The sequence below is a fragment of the Sparus aurata genome, chromosome 2 (assembly GCF_900880675.1).
Source record: "Sparus aurata chromosome 2, fSpaAur1.1, whole genome shotgun sequence".
NCBI lineage: Eukaryota > Metazoa > Chordata > Actinopteri > Spariformes > Sparidae > Sparus > Sparus aurata.
This window is the reverse complement of record NC_044188.1, coordinates 15,125,135-15,150,016: the sequence shown is the minus strand read 5'-3', so window position 1 is coordinate 15,150,016 and position 24,882 is coordinate 15,125,135. Positions and strand designations below refer to the sequence as shown.

The following is a 24,882-nucleotide window of genomic DNA, read 5'->3' as shown; positions in this document are numbered from 1 at the left end:
TTAAAAAGGGACAGTTCACCCCGAATGAAAAAATACATCTTTGTCTCACCTGCAGCACTATTAATCCATGTAGGTTGTTTTGGTGTGAGTTTTTGAGACGTCTGCCTTCTCTCGAATGAAATGGAGCGATATCAGATTTCCACTCTACAATTATTCATTAAAAACATACTTCAGCGCACTCATGCATAGAGCAGGAGCAAAAACAAAATTCCTTTCATCAACTAAAAAAAACTAACAGAAATTTGTTCGCCAAGTTTAAGAGATGTTTGCTGATCTTTTGTCCTCCCATTTTGTATACTGACGACAGACCTTCAAGGTCGAAATCAGTCATTGTTTCATTGTTCTGTGAGTAGCAACGCTCTGAATAAAGGCTTTTAAACATCATTCAAGTTGTTTTGTTCCTGCTCCACTTGCGAGTGCCTGGTGTTTGTTTTTTTCCTCTCATTTGCTGAACCTTTTCTTTCAGAGCATCTACGTTTTTCTTGAAGTTAGCTAGTTAGCTATCCTCTCGTCCATGAGTGGATGCAAAACTTCCTGCGCAGTGATACAGCTAGCTGGTGTAGTTTGGTAGAAAGAAAAGCAGCTCCTCCATGAAAACTGCTCATAACAAGGTGTGTGGATTATCTTGAGTAACCAGGTCATGATTTCTGCAAAGAGACATATCTGTTAAGGTTTTCAAATGTATTTTTGTTGCACTTTGAGCACCACAAGCCGAGTGCAAACTAGTTCCTTTGTGTTTGAGAGAAGGCAGACATATCTACAGCTGATATATCCAGGATAAATAGAACTACAGTTAAGAGGAAAAAAACGTATTTTAGATTGTGGGGTGAACTGTCCCTTTAAGCGATTGTCAATCCATACTACAGCGCATATAGCACGGACAAATCAATACTTTTATTAGCTGCCTCTGACCTCGTGCAATGCACACAACATCAACAACAGAAAACCTCTACGGTGACTTTGCAGCTTCTATCAGCACTGAAGTGGCCAAAATCCCCCTGTGAGCCTCCAATCACTCAAACTCTGAGAGCACGATGAGTGCTCCTGCAGCATGCGACTGTCTGACAACGCTCAAGCTGATCCCACATCAGCCCCGGACCGAAGAGTCTCTCCGGGTTCAGCAGCCCAGAGGCCGATTTCATAGTTCACCACGGAAAAAAACACAGCCTGTCGCTGGGTGCTGCCCTTTACGTCGCTATGGAGGCTCCCACGGCCAGCAGATATGCCCGCGAACGCTAACACACATTCATCACCTCGGCACCCGTGAGCCGACCACACTGCGGCTACACCACGCTGGGAGAAAAGGCAGCACCGAGGAGAGATAACAGCAGACCCTCCGGATTGATTTTTATATAGCTGCTTTTCTACAAGAATGCACAAAAAAAAAAAAAAAAACCCACAATAACACATCTGCCCAAATTATTCTGGGGGACAAAGGGAGAGAGGTATGAAGCACAATTAAAAAGCAACAAAGAAATGAGACTTTTGAATACAAAATGTACACAGAGGTTTGGTTCAGTGTATTGCCAAAAAGTATTAATTCAAAATGTGAAACAATAAAAAAAATGTTTTATTTTCTCACCTGTAAATCATATTTTCTACCTTTTATCACATAGACTGAGGTCAGTTTTTTCCAGATTCACACTATAAGATGATTATCGATGACATTTTAACAGATTAGTTGGGTTTAGGTTTAACTTAGCTGGGACTATTTTTGTCAGAAGAAAGAGGGAAAAGGGAAGGATGTAGGTCAAAGCTGCAGGTCCGAGGTCAGCCTCACAACGTCACTCATTATCAGCTTACTCTATAGTGACAAACACAGTGTCAGCACTGTGTGGCAATTTCCTGCGAGCGCCATTATACCCACAGATTGTGGAGGGCGATACGGGATAAGTGAAGTCAGACTTACAGCGGCTACAATCACAACCAAGTAGCACATTGTAACTCATTTCCCCTACAGCGGCAGTCGTTCTGTGTGGGTGTGCGCCACTCTGTGCTGCATGTGTTAGTGTGTAAACAAACTATTCTTATTGGTTGTGATGGCGAAGTGTGTGGAACAACCAGTGATGGAATGTAACTAAGTACATTTATTAGTACTTACACGTTTTGCTGTTATTCTTCCACTCCACTACATTTTGAAGGCAAATATTGTACTTCTGAATCCAATACATTTATTTAATTACTTTAGTTACTAGTTACTTTGCAGATTACATGCTGCATCAGAGCCAAAGTATAACATTTTCAAATCATTTCAATCTTATTAACAATTAGATAACAAAATACTAACTCTGATAATCAGTAGAGCCATGGTATGCACATATATATGTATATGTATCGTTTACTTTTACTTGTACTTTTGATACTTGGGTGCATTAAACATCAGGCACTTTATGACCTTTAGTCAAGTTTGACTTTTGGGAACCTTTTGCAGCACTGTCGGTTTATCACAACAACATTTAACATAACCACATCTGGAGATACGTGGTTTTCACTGGGCAGCAATGTAATCTGAAAAGTAACTAGTGACTAAAGATGTCAGACAAATGTAATGGCATAAAGAGTACAATATTTACCTCTGAGATGTAGTGGAGCAGAAGAATAACGTTCCATAAAATGGAAATACTCAGCTAAAGTACCTGTACAGTATTTATGTAAATGTACTTAGTTACTTTTCTGGTTAGAAAACGCTGATAAATAATGATAATGTAGTGGAGAAGGAAAAAATACGGGTGAAGTGTTTTGTAATCATGTCAGTTGAGAACTTGTTTGCTGAGTTTTTTGTTGCTCATGAAATGTAACCGGGTACATTTATTCAAGTAATGAACAATTAGTACAATTTTGAAGTAGTTTTACTTTCCCTCTCTCTGCTGCTTTATATATACTTCATTTAACATTTAACAGAATATCTTTACTCAAGTATGATTTTTGCGTCGTCTTTACAACTCTGCAAATAACACAGGAGGTAACTAAACATTTACTGAAAAGAGCTGAGCCCAAACCTTCGTCCAATTTCCTACCCCGCGTTATTGATCGGACAGAGGGAGCGATGGGGCAGAACATTACCTGGTAACCCCCCTGGCTAAAACACACACACACACACACACACACACACACACACACTCTGACAAGAGGAAGGAGAGAAAAGCAGCGAAGGAGGGAAAAAAGGAGACGGAGGTACAAAATGTGGTGAATTGAGAGAGGTGACGGTACGACGGGGAGAAATAGAAATATGGGTTAGCAGGAAGATGAAACAAATCAAATGTGACAAGTGAAGGTACAGCGGGAGGAAGATGACTGGATCAGAATAAAGAAGTCGGGAAACAAGGGCACGGGAGGAGAGGAGGAAACAGAGGATTGGGCGAAATACTAAAGGAGTGAGTGAGAGGGCGAGAGGTGGAAAACACCTCGGGAGGAGCGCTACATGCACACAACCAGTCTGCACATATATTCAACCAGTTCCTCTCCTTCATCCAGAAGTAAATGCTGTGACTGCTCCAGTTAACACGTGAACGGGGAGAGGTGATATCTAATGTGAAGCTTTGTTATCTAGAGCTTTTTTGCGCCTGTACTCCTGCACGGAGGAGGGCGGTGGATGTTTGGCGAGGCCGCAGTAATCCAGGCTTTAATCAGGACAAAGATTACACTGGAATGATTTGTGTTCGTAAGCAACAGACAAAAAACTCACTCGGACAAATGCAACTTAACCTATGCGAGGTAACGTTCAACCTGCATGAGTGTGGACATTTTAATCCTAAATTTATGACAATGCTGTGTAAATAATACACATCTCTTCAAACCACATTCATTTCTTTGCATTCGAGGTTCTGTCAAAGTAGGTGGCGATAATGCACCTTAGATGATAAGCAGATGGTAAGTCAGGTTGAAGTTTCAGTGGAGCTTCACAGCAGGACAGTGTTGTAACCAAAGTCTCTGGAAGCCATGGAGTCCCAAATTGTTTTGCAGAGACGTTATTGACATCTTATTTAATGCCGTTTAAATCTTCACTGTAGCTGCTGAGCTAGAAGTGTTAGCATGAACGCCATCTGAAGTGGGTCCGTGAGCTCAACTGCGCATCGAGGTTGTGAATAAAACCTATTCATGTCAGTTTTTTAAACAAGTCCCCAGCTTCTCCAGGTTTTTACGCAAATGCTGCAATGCTGTGTTCTGTCAATTTTACTACTCCACAACTTCAATACTGTATAACTGGCAGCATGGAGAGAGCTTTGGAACAGCATTTAGAGCGTTTTACTGAAAAATATAACTATCACTCTTCATTTTATTAATCCAATTCCCTGATAATTCTGAGGGGAAATGTCCTTGTTAAATATAAAAGGTGTCTTTGGAAGTACTTTTAGCTACATATTAGTTAGTCCAGTTGACTTAACTGAATGATAATATGCAAAAAAAAGCTAAATAATCTAAAATGTTAGACGTTTTGAGGAGACTGATGACTTCCGTATCTAAAATCCTGGTTGCTGCCCAGCCAAGAATAGAGACGCGTGCCAGTATCTATACATCGACCCTGCACTAATCTGCCCTCGGTTTACTGTAACAGCTGGTGTCAGACTGAAAGGCAGGCTGGCGGTCCTACAGGCCAGTGGGGCACCAGATCAGCCTGGCAGGGGGTCTGACATCTGGGCACCAGTGTAGCAAGGTTAGAGGAGGCTATCCAATCACATCTGTGCTCCCAGTACTCCCAGAAAGGAGACACGAGGAGAACCTTTGCTTTCTCTGAGGCTCTGGTGACTCATTTTATATAAGATAAGCAACCTGCTTCCCCCATGGATGTTATCACACTTCATTCAACTTTAATTTTTACGAGACAGCTATCTAGGTTATCAAAAAAGTGCGTTTACATCCCCTCTCGGTTCACATCCCTGGAGGCGCCCGCGTATAAAGCCTACAGCTCAGCCAAACACCACCATTTATCAAACAAAGAATAAGGGAGACACAATAGACAGCACCATTGCACACGCACACAGACACAAAGGCTGCGTGTGATTTAAGGAGGACGACAGAATCACAGCCTGAGAGGCGAAGACCACAGTACGCAACAATCCCAGCGGGGAGGAGGATTAAGATAAGGGAAGAAATGCAGGGAAAAGGGAGAGATCAAAGGAGGCAGGTATAGCATTCGCAGAGGCAGAATGGAGCCTTTGAAATCATTTTAAAAAGAGTTAATACTTAAATGACTGGAAACAACAGCCTGCGCTGCTCCTATTGAGCATCTGTACTCATTATTATGTAAATCAAAGCAGAGTCTTACCTGTTGTTTCAATGAAGCGGATGCACTTCTCAATGAAGACTGGGATCGGCCTCTCGGGACTGACCACCGTGGACAGTGGCATACCAAAGTAGTTGCTTTCGATGGGTTTGGAAATGGAATGCCGGGGTTTGGGTCGTGGTTTCTAGGGATAAATATGGAGAAGGAAGACGAGATTGGTGAGAGAGATGGTTTGACATAGGACAACATTTCAAAACTGACACTGGGCCTAGTGGCATTGTTCCTGTGATGACTTGATTTCAGTAGAAAAGAAGATGACCTGTTTCAAAGTGTTTTGTGTTTGTGTCGGCTGGAGCAAAAAGGTGAACACACCCATCCCGCACATTCCTTCAAACCTCAAACTGATAAGTAATCAGACATTCTTGTCTTGAACCCTGTCCTGTGCAAAGTCAGATATACATCAGCTCCTTCATCGCTCTGGTCCCATCATCCTCGACCTCCTTTCTTTCGCATTCAGTATTTCTCGCCACTGCACTGCAGCTCTCAGATAATCAAACTAACTTATTCATTGTTTAATTACTTTCTAACTCCCGTTATTCTCTGTTAAGAGACCTCTAATACACTCTAATGCAACATCCTCCGCCTGGCTCCGTATGGACGAGGCATCAGCAGTAATTGTACTGCGCTTTAATGGTGTTCGGTGGGAATGTTTTGAAGGCCCCTGAGGCCTGGATCTCTAGTAAGTCTGTCAGCCCCCCGAGGCTCTGCCCTGGCAGGCAGGGTGGTGAGGCAGGGATGCATGGTTGGCTGGGCACATACAGACTGTGGGAGCAGTGCAGGCCTGACAGATAGACACAGGGAAGGAAGGAGTGCTCATTAGAGAGAGGGAGCCCAGCGCGCCCTCTGCTACAGATAACGGCCTCGCTGCACTCCACCAAACATTTTCGATACCATGTATATACACGCTCACTCACAGCGGTGGGCTGAAACACTAATTAAGACTGAGCAGATCAACAAAGGGTCACCTGGACTTCGTCTGCACTGCCTCTTGTTTGAACATGATGTGAATTTATTCAGTTGTTAGGCTGTCGTTTTCGGCTCAATAGTGCTGCAAAGTTAATCTAATACTGAAGTCTGTAAATCTCCTACACAAGCAAACAAGGCCATCAGCAAGAAAATGACTGTTTCTTCATAGTTATTATAGTTATTCTTAATAATTTATTCAGGTTAGATGTATCAAACTAGAACATACTTCAGCCAAGGCCAAACAGTCCCCTTTAACTGCATACAACTCAGATACCAGCCACCTAAATATGCCAAAATATATTTCTTTTCATTACGATCGATGCATTACTCCCTGGGAAATTACCAAAGATGTTGAATAATTCCCTGTCTCACAATGTTAAAGAAAGTGAGAAAAATTCTTAGATGTTTCATTTCAAATGTGCACCAAAAGTTTATGGGGTCTACCCTGGGCTGTGACTCATCCTCCATCAAACTTTCATCGAAATGTCTCCCGTAGTTTTTGACTTATCCTGCTGAAAAACCAACAGCCAACCTAGAAACAGACACAGGTGAAAATATAATCTCCTTGGCAGTGCCGAGGATGAGCTGAAGGGTCTCACAGCGTAAGGAAAGAAGTTTGGTACGGCATTAAAATGAACTTCGTTTCACCATTGTCACATTACAGTTATTGACCTTACATGGCCGCAAATAGATGGATCACCTAATAGCTGTGCATCCTGCAAACAGCAGTGTTTAAAAAAAAAGGGAAAATTGTAATAAAAATACATTGCTTCTTGCTTTCCTCAATCTGTTTCATAACAAACACACACTAGCCAGATCAAGATCTTTACAACAGGAAGTGGTACTGCTCATACGGCTTTTGCCTGCAGGGGCCGCCAGGAAACAACAACACCAAATGAAAGTTCCTTGCAGCAGCTGTAATGTGTCTTTCTTTATAGTTAAAAATTCAAAACAGTTGCAATGAGCCTCGTGTCAGATCTCATTCTTCAACTGCAATATATTTTCACTCATGTCTTTTCTCTGAAAGTGTTTATGTAAAAAAATACTGATCAGTACTGGCTTCAAAGCTCCGGCACCATTCAGGCTCTTCTATCTCGGGTGTTCTTATATGATAAATTGTAGAAAAAGGGCACTGTCGCCACGTCATCTGTCAACTGGGTGCTCAAGTGTCAGGAAAACAAAATGTCAAAGATAACTCTGCGGTACTGACTGCCTTTACTGGAAGAGTCGGCACTTTATTCAGTAAAGCCCCCCCCCCCCTCCCCGAGATGCTGATGCCAGCTCTGTGCTGACACACAACTGCAGACTTTTACCAGCAAGACAGTAACTTCTGCCCAGTTATCTTTCAATCTTTCAAACTGGAATTCCCTCACTTATCACTCCAGCTACCTCCCACGCTGCCCTTCTTGATCCTAATCCCTCTGTGACACTCAACATAGAGTCATCCTTATACTTGTGGCTATGTCACATATGAATACATCTACACGAAACACCCACATGAGGCTCTAACTGAACTAAAAGGATAAGTAATAACAGACGTGACGCGACAGGACAACAGTCTAGGTGGCAGCGGAGAGCTCGGCTGTCATAACTCACTGCCAGCTTGAGTTTTGTAGCTCCAAGTAGCAGCTCATAATTTATTTGTGTCCTATCACACTGACTGTGTTGTATATCTGTGCCCTATCTCAGTTTAGCAGACTGTCTCCATGCTCTCTCCCTCCTCTCTTCCACCCACTTTTTCTCTCTCACTGTCTTCTCCCCCTGCAGTTTTGCCTTCTGGCCACTCCTTTTAGTTGCTGACTGAGACAGGATATGTTGCCAGCGCTGAGAAGACAAAACAGACCTCTACCACAAAAGACAAACAAAACACATCCTTAATAATAACATACAGACATCATGGCGAGCGTTTACATACACAGCACGCTGACACACACAAAGCCGCAACGCAAAAAAAAAAAAGTGCAATCATAAATCCCTTTTCTCTCTGACTTGGTTTCATTTTCTTTCTGAGGTTGTGTTTGCTCCTGTTCTTTGATTGTCTCCCTGCCTCTTGTTTCTTGTGAGAGGACACTAGACTGGAACTAGGTGACTGAGGAATTTGAAGCATTCCTCTTGCTGGCTGAGGAGGTTTGAAAAAAAAAAAAAAGCTGCAGGAGAGAGAGAGAGAGAGAGAGAGTGAGAGAGAGAGAGAGGGGGGAAACGTTTCCGGCCACTTGCTGAGGGAGGGCGGGCGGGACAGAGACACAGTTGGTCATTGCCTGAGGTAGAGGGGGTTTTAAAATGGGCTAAGACTGTACTTTCAATTATTTGTTCCTACCCGTCATGACTCAGAGTGGTAGACAATACCCCTAAGGCCATGACCAGGAAAGTGTTTACACTGCATAAACCCAAAATTGGACTTTGTGTTAACCCTGACAAGCCACTAACAGGAACGGCTGCTTCTGTACCAACTCTGAGTCGCTGCTTTACAATACATCTCGCTGAAATGACCAAATAACTCGATAATGCGTCTGTTATCCAGAGGTGAATTTCAGGCTGCAGCACATTGAAAATGACTCTTATCTCTGAGACAGCTGCTTCAAAAACAGCTGATGGAATTTGATCACTTTGTTACAACCACAATTAAGCCATAACGGCCTTTAATGTAGACATCCAGACCCCAGACTACTGGAGGGCGCAAATCAGAGGCCCTAATTAGAGTGATGATGACGACATTGATCTCAGTTCTCCTGGCTTGGGGATATGTTTTGAAACATGTAGATTTATAATGTGCTATCTGATACCTTATTGATCCAGCTTGCCTCCCTCTGTTGGCAGGGTCAGAGCTTAGGGGCGGGTTAAAGTCAGAGATATTGGAGCTTGTATACTCAAAGGGTAACTCGACCATTTTTACACATCAAAGAGTGTTTACAGGTCTTCGGGAGTGATATTGCATCTGGAGCCTACATTACCCACAATGCAACTTAGCCACCGAGTGACATCAGTGGAGGCAATTTATCAAATTACACACAGCCTCCTCTGGAGCCACAGATGTTTCATACTCCTGTTTTCACATACTGCATTAGTACTCAATTTGATGTGTTAAATTGGTGGGATTACCCTTTAATAACCTGGGGCATGAACTGGACTGACCGCACACACTTTTTCAGAGGGACAAATGGCATTGGGTTCATGATGAGCTTATGGAGTCAGCTGGTGCACAAAGGAAAGAACGTAGTACTAGCAGTTAGAAACTATGCAAGAAGACAGCCTTCACATAGGTACTTGGACATCACAGCTGAGTGTGTAAAAACATTAATCATCTCCCTCCTGCTCCACCTTACTGACAGCCATGGTAATTATCACAGATGCACAAGCACAACATAAGCAGCTGTAACTTCTATTCAGCTGGCACTTCTGTACCACACTGTGTGTGTGTGAACGAACAGCATACCAGGCAGATAAGCCTGACGGTGTCAGGTCAAAAGTGTCGTAACAACACGTGTGAGAGACAAGCACAGAAAGAACAGGAGAGGGGGAGACAGAGGTTTAGGGAGGCCGCCAACACTTAATTTCATTATCAATTAATCTGCTCATTAGAACTTCCCAGAGTCAGAAAATTATATCTTTAAATTGCTTCTTTAGTCCAGACAACAGTATAAAGCCCCAAATCTCCAATAACTAAATCATACCTGACAATAAAACAGCAATTCTAACATTTAAGAAGCTGAAACCATCAATTGTTTGACATTCTCGCTTGAAAAATGAAACGATTAATCAATTTTCAAAATACTAAATCCATAATATATGGATTTACTAATACTAATTTTCCTTAAAATTACTGATCCTTTAATCAAATAATCGCTACAGCTCTATAGAGGAAACAAATGAGACAAGGTTCCTACGTGGACGAAAAAACTCAAGCAAAAAGAAAAATACAAAGGCAGATATGAGGAGAACATTTTGGGGAGTGAGAGAGAAAAAGTGTGGCAGAAATGTAAGACACAGAAAGCATGAATCAGCAAGAAGAGCAGACAAATAATGTGAATAAGAGAGAATGAAAGGAGGAAGCAAAGAAAGCTAAGCCGACAGTGAAGAATTCAGAGTCTCAGGGAACAACTTGACCAGCCTAGGCACATTCTGTACTTTACTGCAGCAGCACAACAGTAAACAACACTGCCTTAACTAGATGACGCTGATGTCAATCACTAGGTCAGTAATGGCACATGCAGTGTACCCTTTGGCAGCTAAGCTGTAAACAACGTGTGGCCATATTACATGTGGTGCTGACAGCAAGTCAGACTGTACAATCTGCTTTTGTAAATAGTAATTAAAGTGTAGGTTTAATGTTTGGACAAAAGACTCCAGTGCTTAGATTCTCACAGTTTTGCGTTGCTTGTTAGTACTATTGTTTCTTGAATAGCAGGGATGTTTACAGCTAATTTGCTGAGATGAAACATTAGTTTTAATTCTTCATCATACACTACTATAGCGAGAATTGTAAGCTGGATGTTTTTCCTTTAAAATCTTTCTAAATAAATTGCAAACATTATTATGCCAGTTCTAATATAATTGGAAACCTGATGCAACTAAGCAGACATACACATGTGGACAAACAGATAAAGTAGTGCAGTATATACTGTGGCTCTGTCCCTATTCATTAAGAGTTTCTGCCTTCTGGTACAGAAGTTCAGTGACTGGAGTTTGACTCTTCTTCCTCTGATGATCTGGCTTGTTTAGTGAGCTCTCACGGTCAGGGAAAAAGTCTGCAGACATGCCTTCCAAGGGAACTTCTATAGTATCTGATGCTTTTACTGAGCTGAGCGGCAGAATGTAGCAAGATTATACTTAAATAATTCGTCATTCTTCAATTTGATGAATCGGATGTTGAATCTTAGCCAAGAACTTATTATACTGGAAATGTTATCCAATCTGTGCTTAAGCACATACATGTGCATATGTACTGCAGACAAAGTGATATACGTGCACAACATCTTGTATTGCTGAGTTGGTCATTAGATACAATTTACAGGAAGTGTTCTGCTCCAAATTCTAATTTCCACTATTCAAACAAGTGACACTTTCCCTGGCAAAATGCTTAGGAGAAATGGTGCTTTACAGTTAGGAGGTTACTGTTTTTTCAGCTTTGGTTAAGAAAACTCTGAAAAGTCAGTAAGTGATGTACTTTGGCAATGGATGTGCTCCAAAAGTAAATATGCAACATTTTGGAATAATATCTGCTGTGTTTGGGAGTAGTAAAATCAACTAATTAAATTCAAATGTTCTCGGTTAGGATTTAACACTATTTTTAGGCACCAACATAGATACATTTGCATATTTAACCCATATGTCAGTAATATTTAACCAAAACAGGCAGTTGCACAAACACTAACCTTTGTATTTCTGCGCAGGCTCTTGAGAATATTCCTCCTTTTGGGGTCCTCACTCTCCTCAATAGAGTTGTCTTTTTGGGCTCCCACCTCGTCCTGGCCAGCCTTCGGTGGTCCCCCCATCTCATCATCACTGCCTATAGAGAAGCTCGTCCTAAAACTGCTGAACTTGCCGAGCCGTTTGGATCTGTCTCTGTAAAGCTTAGGCTTTACGCCGATGGCAGACAACTTTCTCCTGCGCTCCAGTGAACTGCTATCAGCCTCGCTATCTGACCCATTCCCCCCAGCACTCCCGTTGGAGTGACCTTTGTTGGCATTGCGGATGGTGATAATCTTGCCCTGTGTGCTGTCATGAGGGACAGAGTAAATATTCTCTTCTTCTGTGGGTCGAGGTTTGCTCACAGCATCCATGGGCTCCGCATAGTCTGAGGGGTCATAGCCACCATCGCTACCTGGTGCCCAGGTGACAGCTTGGGGCAGGGAACGGCGGTTGGTGCCACCCTGCTGGTCCATGTAGGGGCCGAGGTTAACCTTACGGACAGGCTTGGGCTTCACTTGTGGAGGAACCTTGTTGTTCAGCTTGCTCTCAAAGGTGCTCAGCTCAGAAATGACAGAGAAGGTGTCACTTGAATCCAGATCTGGCAGCTTGAAGGTTCCCAGGTGAGAACCGAGACTGCCATCCTCCCTCAGGGTGGGGTAAGGCGATGATGGGTCGATATCGTCCTCTGAATCCATAAGAATGTTAACTGGACTGGGGGAGCCACAGCGGGGGCTGATGCTCTCATTGGTACAGGCCTCAGCCACATTATCATACATGTGTGTGGCCTCAACAATAGTGCGCTTTTCTACCACCTCTTTGAGGAAAGACTGGAAAAGGTCGATCTTATGAAGCCCTCCCACCACCCCACCATGTCCACATATTACTGTGTTAAATCTGGCCTCTATTTCATGGGCCAGTTCCTCTCCCTGACTGACCTGCTCCTTGGCTGACTCTGAGTCTGACAGCTCCATCTGACTCTCTCCTACTGCTAGCAACTGAACTGGGATGATGTCTTGGACCTCACACAGGAAAGCACATAATGTCTCCATAGAGGCCTTGCGGCGGGCAGAGTAAACTGCAATGTAGCCATGGACAAGCCTGGTCTTGCGGAGGGAGAATGAGGAATGGAAGGAGAGCAGGGATAGCTCAATGATCTGCCTCTGACCTCCTATACTCATTTCCAACAAAACAGAGGTGCCACTGCTGAGGCTGGAGGCAGGACGACAATGCTGGGGCAGCAGGAAGGGAGCAAGGAGCTGGTCTAGGTCATACGTGTCTCCACACATGAGGCACATGACTATCCTCAGGTCTGCCTCTAGCATTGGCTGGGACTGAGAGTCTCTAAAGGCAGAGGATGGAGGGTGTAAGGGAGGGGAACTACTCCCTATGCTTCTCCGTGATTCTAAGAGGCCCTTCAGCATCTGGTTGATCTGCTTCTCATTGACATTACGCCCGTAGCCCATGCCTGGAGATGCAGGGTCTAGGTAAGCACACTGCAGCTTTCCAGCCACCTGCTGCCCTTGTTGGATAAGAGTCTGAGCTGTCTCCCCCCCAATATCCCCTATGGACCCCACCCCGCGCTTGGTGACCAGAAGGAGGGACAGCGGGAGTTGGGATAAGCTGTTTTCCCTTTCCCTTCTGCTTATAGTTGACTCTCTAAGCTTTTCTAAACTTTCTACAACATAAGAGAGGGATTCCTTTGAGTTGTACAAACACAGACAACCATGGGGTGTGAAGGTTGGTGTGTGGAATGAATTGACTGGCAGACGTACGTTGCCTTCTATGGGACGAAGGGCTAACTCATACATCCTGCCATCTAACACGTACCGGTCGTCACTGGTGCACATGGCCCTTATTTCATTTGCCATCTCTCTGGCTAGTCCATCTTTCCCCAAGATGACAAGATTTATCCGTTCAGCCCTCCCCCCATCCGGCCTTGAACTGTCTGATGATGGGTAACGGGTAGGGAATCTGGAGGACAGTATTTGCTCTAACTTACTGTCCACACAGTGGGGGCTGTTAGGACAGGTGTCCTTTGTGGGGTGGTAGACAAAGTGGATATGTTTCAATACCAGAGCATCCCTTTCTGCCTGCAGCTTCTGCAGGGCTTTAAACCTTTGCTCCTCACCCAACACCTCCTGAATGGCTCCCATTTTCTCTTTACTTGGCTTTGCATCCACTTCCAGCTCATAGAAGAGCTCAGAGTATTCAAGAAGCAGTTCCTGAAAGTCCTCTTTGGCTCGGTCAATGATTTCCTTCTGGTGTTTGTTGTAGATATCCAGATATTCAGCCTCGTCCAGCCACTGGTAGAAGTCTTCGTTCATGATGAAGCTTCGGGCCTCCTCCCAGGGTTTCCCTGGTGTGATGAAAGGAGAGACACTTAGCTTCTCCTTGAACTCCCATCTCATCTCAGCCCGTTTGCGCTCATTCCTTAGTTGCTCCAGGTGGGTCTCATAGATAGTTTCAGCTGCAGGAGTCTCCAGGAGGTCCTGGGGGATGCGATCATCCTCCATGTTGTCGATGTGTGGTGTGGTCTCCCAAGGGGTGTCATCCAGCACTACGAACCATTGGGAGAAATCTCGCTTTGTCTCTAGAACCTTCTGAACTCCAGACCAGCTCAGGTGGTCAATCTCATCCAACTCTGGCAACAGTACAGACAGGGCCTGTGGTAGTGTACTTAGATAGGCCTTCCTACGTTTCTCTATATGATCTTGTTTAAGTCTATGCACATGCTGCTGGAAGAGCTTCTTGGCTTTAGCTGTCCCCTCAAGGAAAACATAGTCCTTGTACTCAGGAGCAGTCTGCATACGGCGACTGACAATAGGCCAGGTCTCATTGTGGTTCTTCACAATTCGGTTGACCAGCCACTCATAGCGGTCTTTGGCTGAGGCAATCTGTTGACTCTGCTGTTTCAGTGCCTCAAAGTAAGGGATAATTTTGGGCTTTCCCCTACTCTTGTCTATTAGCTGAACCAGTGTAAGAAAGGCTAGATCAACATTGACATTAGACCGTGCTGATGTTTCTACCACCTGTAGGTTCTTCTTGGCAAGAGCAAAGGTGTGTGAGTCTTTAATGTAGCGCTCAACTCCTTCATCACATTTGGTGAGAACCAGTACCACAGGTTTCTTCGTTTTGGCCAGCTGGTTGTACAGGTTAGTCACAAACTTCATCTGGTCCTCAAAGCTACGGTTCATACCCCTGCTAACATCCACACAGAGTAAGAAGCCATCCACCATCAGCTTGCCTTCGGGCATCTGTTTCTGCTCAAAGTCCTGCTCCAGCCCCAGCTGATCTGTGCAAAAATACATCAGCTTCTCAGCCGAAGCCAGCTTGGTGGAAGCTGCCCTCTTGATGTAAGGCTGGAGTGCTGTGCTTCGGTGTGGCTGGAACGTCTGATCATCGATGAACTCTGTCTGCTCCACCACATTCATACGGCATTCTGGCCCCTCCTCCACCATCCGCCCAGCTTCTCCCCAGAAAAGGAAGTGGTCATTGTTCACCACACGGCCTCCGAAGTCACTGGTACTGAGAACGGAGGTGTGGTCCAGGTAGAAGTCATCTGCACTTGGCCGGACAAAGCGGTTACACAGGCAGGACTTGCCCACACCACATTGGCCTTTCTCCTTCTCCGTGCCTGATAGGCCAACCACGACCAGGTTGTAGGTGGGTGCCCGGACATCTTGCTTTTTGGCCATCATCATCGCTGGCAGAGGCTCATCCTGCCATGCTGGCCGCTAGCTCTAGGGAGAGGAGAAGGCTGCCAAGGAAGGAGGGTTTCCATGCAAGAGGAGCTCACTGGACTTGGGTCTGGCCCTGCAGGATAGACAGAGAGAAAAAAAGGGGGGGGGATATAATCAATCTAGAGAAAAAAAATACAACAAAAAAAATAACATTCCAACGGCAGGATTTATTATTAGAGAGCTATTGTGTCTCTCATCTAAATTCCTATTGTGTGCCTATGTGGTGTTAATTATGTTTAATCTGTGATCCTATTTCTCCACTGAATGTTTCCTTAAAAGATTGAGGTCAGTGGCAAAGCTGCTGGAATGCTGCACATTACTTAACCCAGCTGTAGCTCAGTAAAAGGCAATTTTTCCGATTTAACACATTTAATTTGGATACTGCCAGGACCGCACTGCTAACGGGTGCCTTCAACATTTCACTCCTATATTTGCCGAGACCCACAGTATGTGTTTTGGCTTATTATCTGACATCTAACAGTATGGCTGGTCGTCTAACTGCCGACAGCAGTAGAATAAAGTTATGTGGGGTTTACAATCGCGAATCGTGCACACAAACACATGCACTACCACATACTAGCGAAAACAGGCTCACTAAGCTCCATGCACCCCAAACGACAGACACACACACACACACAAAGATGAAAGCAGATAAGTGTTCCAGAGCTAAAGTTACTAATTGGCCAACTAGGGAAAGCCATCTGCATTTTAAAAGGCTGCACTGCCTGTTGGCTGACTCGTCTCCATCAAAAACATGTTTTTCTATGTTTCTCACCGAACAGCACTCTGCAAACGGATGAGAGTTGGCTGATGTACCGTCACTAATGTCTCGACATATTTACCTACAGTGGATGCAACAAATTGGTGTAGGGATGTCTAGAAAACAGCACATACACCTACAGTACATTGAGGTGTATTTGAGTGGCCAATCTGAGTATAATTTATTCCATCAGAAGATCAGACATAAAAATAATGAGAGGGAGGACAGAGGGTCGGGGATGCTCTTTATGGAATAGCCCTGTTTGACAGCACAATTTGTAAGGAACAAAAATCTTCCAAGACAGCCGGCACACAGACTCGCAGTGTAAGACCACCCCCTCTATGTCATAACTGAGGAGTTAATGTAGTAAAACAGACATTAAAACCACTATTAATCATGAATAGCTCTTTTGACGGCGCGCACAAAAGCAGACAAAGCCTTCATTGCTGCTGAATTGAGTTTGTCAGACAACAGAGAACTGGGGATGCGCAAAGATGAACTTCAAAGTCCAACACGCCGACAATGAAAAGGAAACAGTGGGAGGAGTAAGAAACTCAATACATTAGAACACACGGTAGATAAAAAACAGCCTCACACCTGCCAGCATATACTGAATATTGCTGGGTTTTATTCAAAAAAGTTGAGTGCCACTAATCGAAGTTCAAAGCTGACAGTTATGGCAAAGCCGTGAAACCCCGAGTTTCACGAGAGCAAATTCCAATCAGCGGTGAATTAACATTACAGAGGCAAGATCTACCAAGTGCTTCACCAGGTGCTTCAGTGAGTGCCAGAAGAAAAGGGAATCAATATCAAAAAGAATGTCTTGTGTTTTGATATTTATACAGGAAACATGCATGAAAAATGTATCAAGGCACCCAGAGACAGACTCAGTCCATGTAATAATAAGGTGTGGTGTGTGTTGTGCTCAACCAAGCCTGCTGGTCGATACCCTTGTATAGGCGGATGACCTAGGGTTTGTGGATAATTCATGGTCTTCTCTTTCCAGAACTCTCTTGTCTAAGTGTTTACTGCATATGTCTGTGCTTGCATCGGTTTATATAAGATCTCTATTGTGTGTACACCCAGTTTGTGGAATGTTCAGTAGGGAATGTGCTGTACCTGCAGCCTTGACTCGATGAGAAGAACTGCAGGTGTGGTGTCTATGGAACTTGAATCAGCAGGTTGAAAGTGCACCTGTGTCCTGACCTAATCATGTTCACATTACAGAGCAGACAGCCTCAACTGCTATCACTCCAAAAGAACATGACCTGCTGCCCCTGGATATGTTCCACTGGCCCCAACATGCATCCAGGCTGCTAATCATCATCTTTTGTATACTGTGTCTAAATTTTTCCCCGTCTGTGCTACACACTGAAATAAAAACGTATGGTGAAATGTGAGATACGTTCAATAATTTGAAGTCTTTGCTAATTGCTTTGAGCTAAATTTAATGCTACAGTCATGTGTGGCGGACGCCATTTACATGTCTTTTCAGAGGTCAACCACAAAGGATTTCAAGTAGCTTTCTGGGCTCTGCTGTGGCAAACTTTGCTGTGAGCTGCATCTCTTCACACAGACTGAACTGTTGTGACGGGCTTGAAGTCGCAGCCGACTGAGCTGACAGAGGGTGTTACATACAGATAGGTTTGGAAGCCCTGGCATAGATCAACATTAGCACAAATAGAGACCTGTATGAGCTTACACAAAAAAAAATGCACACACATACACAGACTGTATCCTACGCAACATCCTGGTGGTCATCGTGTCATGTGTGAAATAGGTCATGATTGTGACCGGTTGTGAGAGTGTCTGGATTAAATAAAGTCAAGGGCTCCTAGAGTCCCTATGGAGCTGGAGGCTAGCCAGGCTCAACACTCTCACAGATGCATTCGCGAACATCTGCTTCCCTGACCCCACCTATTTTTTTCTAAGAATGTTCCTATGCGTGCACAACTTATGTGAATCTGGACATTTTTTTGTGACAGTCAACTAACACACTCACTGCAGCAGAGTAAAGTCTGAGCACCATAGCAGTGGCATTTTTGAAATGACGTCAAAAGGAATGCAAACAAAGGGGACCTGATGCCGTTCTCTTTCATTCGTCTCTGTTCTGTCAGGCCGACATGTCAGCGCGAGATGCAAACAGACGGCTAAGAATTCAGTCTTAAGTGATGTGCGGATGCAATAGTTTAGAAGATAGCAGCAGCTCATAATGGAAGAAAATAAAACGCCTCATGAGACTTGACTGCCGTGCTCAAGCTGAACTGACAGAAACAGAATATATATGACTTTACAACTGCACAATTCAGCTCATTTTAGAGTTTCTTCAGCCTCTCGGCTGGCAGCCTCAGTGCAGCATTTCATACACAATAGATCCAGTCATTTAGGGAATACATTTCCTCTTTCCGCAGACCTATAAAGACACCACTGCCAGAGCTCAACTAGTGCAGCAGCCCAGTAGTCGAGCAGCAAGGCAGCCAGTCTCCCAGTTCACCCTGAGGCCTGGTGTCTGGTGCGCATGTCCAGCCACATACCACTGTCTCGAGGCTGAGGGCTGTTTAGGGCTGAGGGAGAGATAGGTTAGGGCCTGTGTTGCATCTGCCTCTGACCCTGAAACACTAGGGTAAGCAGAAAAGGAGAGGGAGGAGAGAGTAGGAGGGGACACAGGAAGGAGTTTGGGGGAGGAGGCAGAGGGTGAGAAGTTTGTGCAAATGGAGAGGATGGGGGTATAAAGAAGAATGAGGATGAGGGGAAGGGGAGAGAGGTCAGTGGCCTGGGTCATGTGAGCCGCACATTGGAATCCCCTCAGGGAAGAGGGGCCGGGGCGGGGCGAGGCCTGGATGAGTTCAGGGCCAGGGTCTGACCTGTCACATCACTCTCCCCCTGACTAATCACAAACAGCATTACAAGCAGGACATACCCAAATACCACATCTCAATTTCCCCCGTTGCCTTTTCCCCTTCCTTTCTCTTACAAACCATCTCGTGTAATAGTCAAAACACATCTCGCCTTGACTGAACCACCATCTTTCTAGGTCACCGACTGTCTCAAGGACAAGAGAAGCCAAGGAAGAAGGGATGCATCTGTAGGGTATTGGGAGTGCAGCCTGAAGCTAATGCTAGGGCGGCAGGGCGTGAAGTTCATCATAACACGTGCTACAAAGGGCAGGCTGTGTTCACTGCCCATGAGGAGAGACCACGTAGCCTTCACAGGAGGGCTGCATTCCTTTCATTACAAAGGGAAGAAGAGTCAGGGCCAGGGAATGAAGACATTGTCAGTCAGGCTTGTTTTGACAGACAGAAAAATCCTCATCGCTTTGACGCGTTGGCTTAAATGGAGAGTGCACGTCTGAGGCAAATTCAAGTATAGAGAGTGAGGAATGTCGTGGGGAAACGTTTCGAGTATTAAGTGGACGTTAAGAATATTGTGTGCTGACAACAGGAAGGACAGATTGTTCCATTTTTCAAACCTGATTGCTGTTTTTATTATAGTTGCAGCGCAGTGAAGTCCTCTCTCCTTACGTGCTACAGGACCAGGCTGCAAACCAACCACCAAAACTAGCTATAGTCAGTTTTCTTTTAGGAAACAGAGGGCTGGATGTCCCGACAGGCCAAGTTTGTGCAATCTGCACAGGGTGAATAATTCACCACGATGGAAAATAGTGAAATCTAATGTAAGACTATTAAAAAAAGGCCCAAGGCAGAATCAAGGACACCGACTCGGCAACATCATACGACGCAGGAAAAAGGTGTTCTACATTTTCATATAGTCAATTTAAAGACAAGGTTATGTATAAATTATGTATACATAAAAATGTAACCTGCAAGTTGCTCCTCATACAAATAAGGGGCCAAAATAATTCTAAGATAAGTGGAGGTCCTCAGAGATTACTCAGTAATCTTCTTCAAGATATTCCCTCGCACAGCGACAAAACTTGCTGATACTAATTCCAGGGCTTTCTCTGCCCCGAGCCATTATGGGCACCACAAATAAGCCAGATGAATGTAAAAATCAATGTGGAGAAAATCAAAACTAACAACATTACTTTAACGGTTCTTGTAATTCAGCAGTGGAATTTTTTGCATTAGTTTTCTAACTTTCTGTACACACATATAATAGTGATCCAATTGCATATTTTTTTACAAAACATTTTTTTAAATGATCTTGTGGGAGGACCCCTGAACCCTCTGCCGAATACGTGCATCTAAGTCTTCCACAAACCAAAGGAAAACACTGTCGAACACAGTTCGTATTGAAAACGAGGATAAACGAGGAGGCCAGCTTGCGTGGTTTCCCAGCATGCCCCGTGGTTGTACAGTGTTATACACTCAGGAAGGCTGGGAGTTGACAGAAACAAAGGTCATGAAATAGTCATGAAGCGGTGTGGTGGTGCTGGTGATGATGATGACAGAGAGGCAGCAGGGAAAAACTCCTTCTCTCCCTTATTCTCCAAGATACGAGTCTGGCTCGCCCTCCCTCTGCTTCCGTCCAAAATATGTTTTCCCTCTCCTCCTCGCTCCTTCTGCATGATGTAAGTCTGCAACCAGTTGTACTTCCGCTCTCCACTCCATTTTTATTATTTTTTTTCTCTCTCCCTCCCTCTCTCTGTCTCTCCCTCCCCTCTTGTGCTCTTACCCACAACATTAGCCTCATCATATAGATTTCCCATCTCCATCTGTCAAGAATTTTTTCCTTCTCTGTCTCCATCACTCTCTCCCACACTCCTCACCTCACCCTTTATTCTCCCCCCCTCCCCTCTCTGGAGACTTGTTGTCCATTAGTAAGAAACTAGGGCTGTGGGCGGGTGGGGGCAGTCCTCACACTGATGCTACTTCCTGCTCAGGCTGTGCTCTCATTACACCAGGGGTACAAACACACAGATGAATCTGCAGAATAAAGGGGGCGGGGGTGATAAATATGATATGAATGCAGATGAAGACAGGGGCCAAAACAACATAATGCAAATACACAGCACATAATCACTGGCGCGCAGGCATGAGTGTTATATAATTACTCTAAGAATATATATAAATATATAATAATCTGCCTCCACACACCACATTTAACACACTTTAGAAGTAGTGCTCAGTGGTGCAGCGTATCCACTCACACAGAAGTCATTTGTCTCTCGCCGCAAAATGCGACACGTCCATCTATCACTCGCCAAACAGGAAGTACAGTAAGACGGAAAAGAGGGAGGGAAATTTCAAGAAAACATAAACACGAGCAATCGCACCATTCGCTAATGCATTTCACATGTGGCCACGAGCTCAAAACACAACAACCGAACCGCACCAGCAAATCCAACCGTCATAAATTATTCCTAAAAGAAGAAAACACTTACCACAACAGCTAAGCACAGCCTGAACCAGTCGACCTATGTTATAACAAAATACATATCTGCTGCTGCTGCTGCTGCTGCTGCTGCTGCACACAAACACACGGCTATATTAATCCAGCACCCAAACAGCCCATCACATATCCAGGTCCTGATCCAGGAGAGCTGGTCAATTGTGACTGGGATTATGGACACTCTGGATTAGCTACGGCCATTTGCATCTTTCCATTTGCGGGATCACAAGTTGGCGCTGCCCTGTGCATTAGCATGATCCGATGGCACGGTGATATAACCACATGAAAAAATAAAAAGACAGACCACAGACACAGATAACAAAATCCCCCTGCTGCTGCTCCCTCACACCGCACATTTGCATGCTGACAAGAGCGCCAGAAAAACACATGTGCGTGAATAAATTCATATTTATTCCACACCGGTCTGTTATGTCGGAGGTTATCTGTGTGTTATAGTCGTTAGTAACCTAAACGGCCATGTAGCCCGGCTCTGAGCTGTAAGTTCATTTCCACTTCCTCCCCGCGCCTGGCACTGCCGAGATAGAGGCCCAGTTACTGATCGACCCCCTGAGGAGAGAGGTGGACGTACAGCGAGGGGGAGGAAGGACGCAGGATAAGAGCTGAAGAAAAGAAGGATGAGAGAGACAAAGACTGTAAGCAAACATCAGTCGACGATTGGGAATGCAGGATATCGGGAGTAAGACAGAAGGGAGAGGGCAGAGGAGACCATATTTAAGACTACAACTGAGCAGTTCAAGGAGCGGAGACAGAGGAAAGAGCAAGGTTTAAGTCAGATAAAGAAGGGATCTTGAAAGAGTGGACAGACTATTTAGAGAGTGGAGGGAGCGAGCGAGAAGGGCAGGAGAAGGAGTGTGTCACTGTGGTTTAACCTCTTCAACTGCGCCAGAAGGCCTCGCAGATAGCACGGCTAAATATAATGTGCTGGAAACACGGACAATGACAGCTATAAATTTGAACTACCACCGCATACAATAAATCCGCCGCGCTTACAAACATGCACGAGCACTCACAGTGTGGCATCTTCTTCACTGATAAGGTTATTTTTTCTACAAGCTGACAGCAAGCTAAAAGTGAGAGGCTGAAGTGTTTCTGGAGCCACAACTTAGCAAACTGCAACAGCAGTTCTGTGACCTTCACACACATCTGCTGTGAAGTTATCTCTGATTTTAGTCACTGAAATGTATAATACAAAGATCTGCATTTTGCTCACTTAAGCAGGGATCAGACCGCCGGTGTTTTGGGCTGATTTATCCTTGATTTCCAGAGATTCGGAGGACAAATCTGCTCTGGGACTTTTGGGCAGTACTGATGTTCAGCCCAGATTATCTGCTAATGTGAGGGGTTTACAGATCTAGTCTTAAACCTCCCGAACTAACTCATCAGAGCGGCCCCGTTAATTTCAAATATGTTTAATATGTAGGAGTCAATACTTTACAAGTGGAAGAGAGAGACGTTTAGACCAAATCACCGTGATGTGGCGCCTACAACAATCACTTCCCGGGTAGAAAACTAGCATTTGATTTGTATTGTGGTGATATGAGAAACAGTCACACTTGTTTATTTCTGTAGTTATTTTCAACATGTAAAAATATATAGTTAAAAGTGACCTACCTGACCTTTCTGCTGTGTTGCCTCGCTATCGTCTTTGATATCAACGCAAGAGCGACACTTTGGATTAAGTGCAAGTTTTTTGGTAAAACGCAAACTGTCACTTTCTTGAACAAATCACATGATCGCCATTTTGTTTACATCTACATCGTCATGAGCTCACGTGAGATCATGTGATGCATTGCTCCCTCAGCACAACAACTTTAAGAATATCCTGCAGTGTGGGATGTGCCATTATTTTTCTCTTTGTGTCAAGACGCAAGCCTGATTTCAAAACTGGAGTTTCCTGTAAACTCCTGTACATCTGACGTCATGATGCATTTCTCAGTGGTACTGGAAGAATTGTGACTTTTCTATCGACCAACAAAACAGTCAATTGATCAGTATTTCAAACAGAAAACCAGGCGGTTCGGGGCTGAATGTTTCTGCTTCTCGTTCCTTCCCTCTATTTCATGTAATTGGGGGACTGAATATCTTTGGGTTTAGGACTGTTGGTCACACAAAACAAGCAATTTTAACATGTCATCTTGTGCTAGTGATAATTAATTTGGTTTGTTTTGTTTACATTTTATGGACCGAACAATTAAGAGAAAATAAACGAATAACAGACAGAACCCTCAGTAATAAAAAATAATCATTAGTTGCACTTGGGAAGCGCAGCGTGACTGCCTGGGATTTGGGGACCCGAACACTGAAAGCTTTGCACTTTTGACATGCACTTTGGTACACGGAGACATTTGCTCCACAAATTCCCTGTCCAACAGGCTCCACAACGTAAACAACAACAGCAACTGTTGCTTTATATGCACGGCCGGCAAGACAGACGAGCCTGTGTTTTCCTTTGGCACAAAAGCTCATCTGTGGGCCTCTACTCTCCCTCCCACTTAATTCCCTCTGCCAGACATGAACTGCCTCGCTCCTCATTTCTTTCGCTGCCCCCTGGCCCTTGTCTAATTCTCCTTATATTTCCTGCTCCTATATTCCTTCGTCTTAGCGTGTCTCTGCTCTCTGGGCTCTGTCTTCGTACCTAACCTCGCAGCCCAGCCCCTGTCAGACTAGCAGACAGTCTGCCGTTGATATTAGCATACATCTGATCCCTGCTCCCCTGCTAGAGGGCTTTTCAGCATCAGCGCAACTGTATACACACTCTCAGACATCCAATACAGCTGTCCCGTCCTCCCAGCCAAACCCGACGCAACAGCACAAACAAACAGCTGCAACACAGACAGATATAGAGCGTAGGCAAATATGTCCAGAAGACTCGACGGGAGAAAGAGGGATGCTCGTATGCTTTACAAACAAACGCGCGCCGTTTTTTGTTTTTGTTTTTGCGGTAGGATATGACGGCATTTTTGTTCTCTTCATACAGGAGGGGGATTGGACAGCGGGACTTCAAACCCAGCTGCTAATCTTCCACCTGAATGAGCCTCTAATTCCAAATGCAAGTGTAATTGGTTCGACAGCAGCGGCGTCTGCATGTGTGTGTTTGTCTCATTTCAGAGCTGGGGGCGCCATCCGTCTTTCAATACCGAGGGCTGGCAATCATTTGAGGGAATATTTTCAGACCTGTGCCCGCTTTTCAAACAAAACGAATATTTGTCAGTGTTAATATACGTCTCGGTGCATTAGTGTAAACCGAAAATTGCTTCCAGCACATCCTCTCCTCTGTTTACAAATAAAATCAGACTGTGCATAATAGATTTCCTCAATAAAAAGAGCCCATAAAGCAGGAAAAGGAGTCG

The 24,882-nt window shown here is 44.5% G+C and overlaps 1 protein-coding gene across 2 annotated transcripts in view; it reads right to left on the bottom strand.

Moving 5' to 3' along the window:
* The window catches only part of arhgap35a (Rho GTPase activating protein 35a), a 68,990-nt gene that overhangs the window by 12,531 nt on the left and 31,577 nt on the right, over window positions 1–24,882 (bottom strand). For both annotated transcript variants that reach the window (XM_030442199.1, XM_030442207.1), the window contains exons 2-3: window positions 11,623–15,472; window positions 5,267–5,408 (exon numbers count right to left, since the gene is read on the bottom strand). In XM_030442199.1, the coding sequence (XP_030298059.1) occupies window positions 5,267–5,408; window positions 11,623–15,360 (3,880 nt within the window). In that variant the 5' untranslated portion in view covers window positions 15,361–15,472. The remainder of the gene's footprint in view (window positions 1–5,266; window positions 5,409–11,622; window positions 15,473–24,882) is intronic.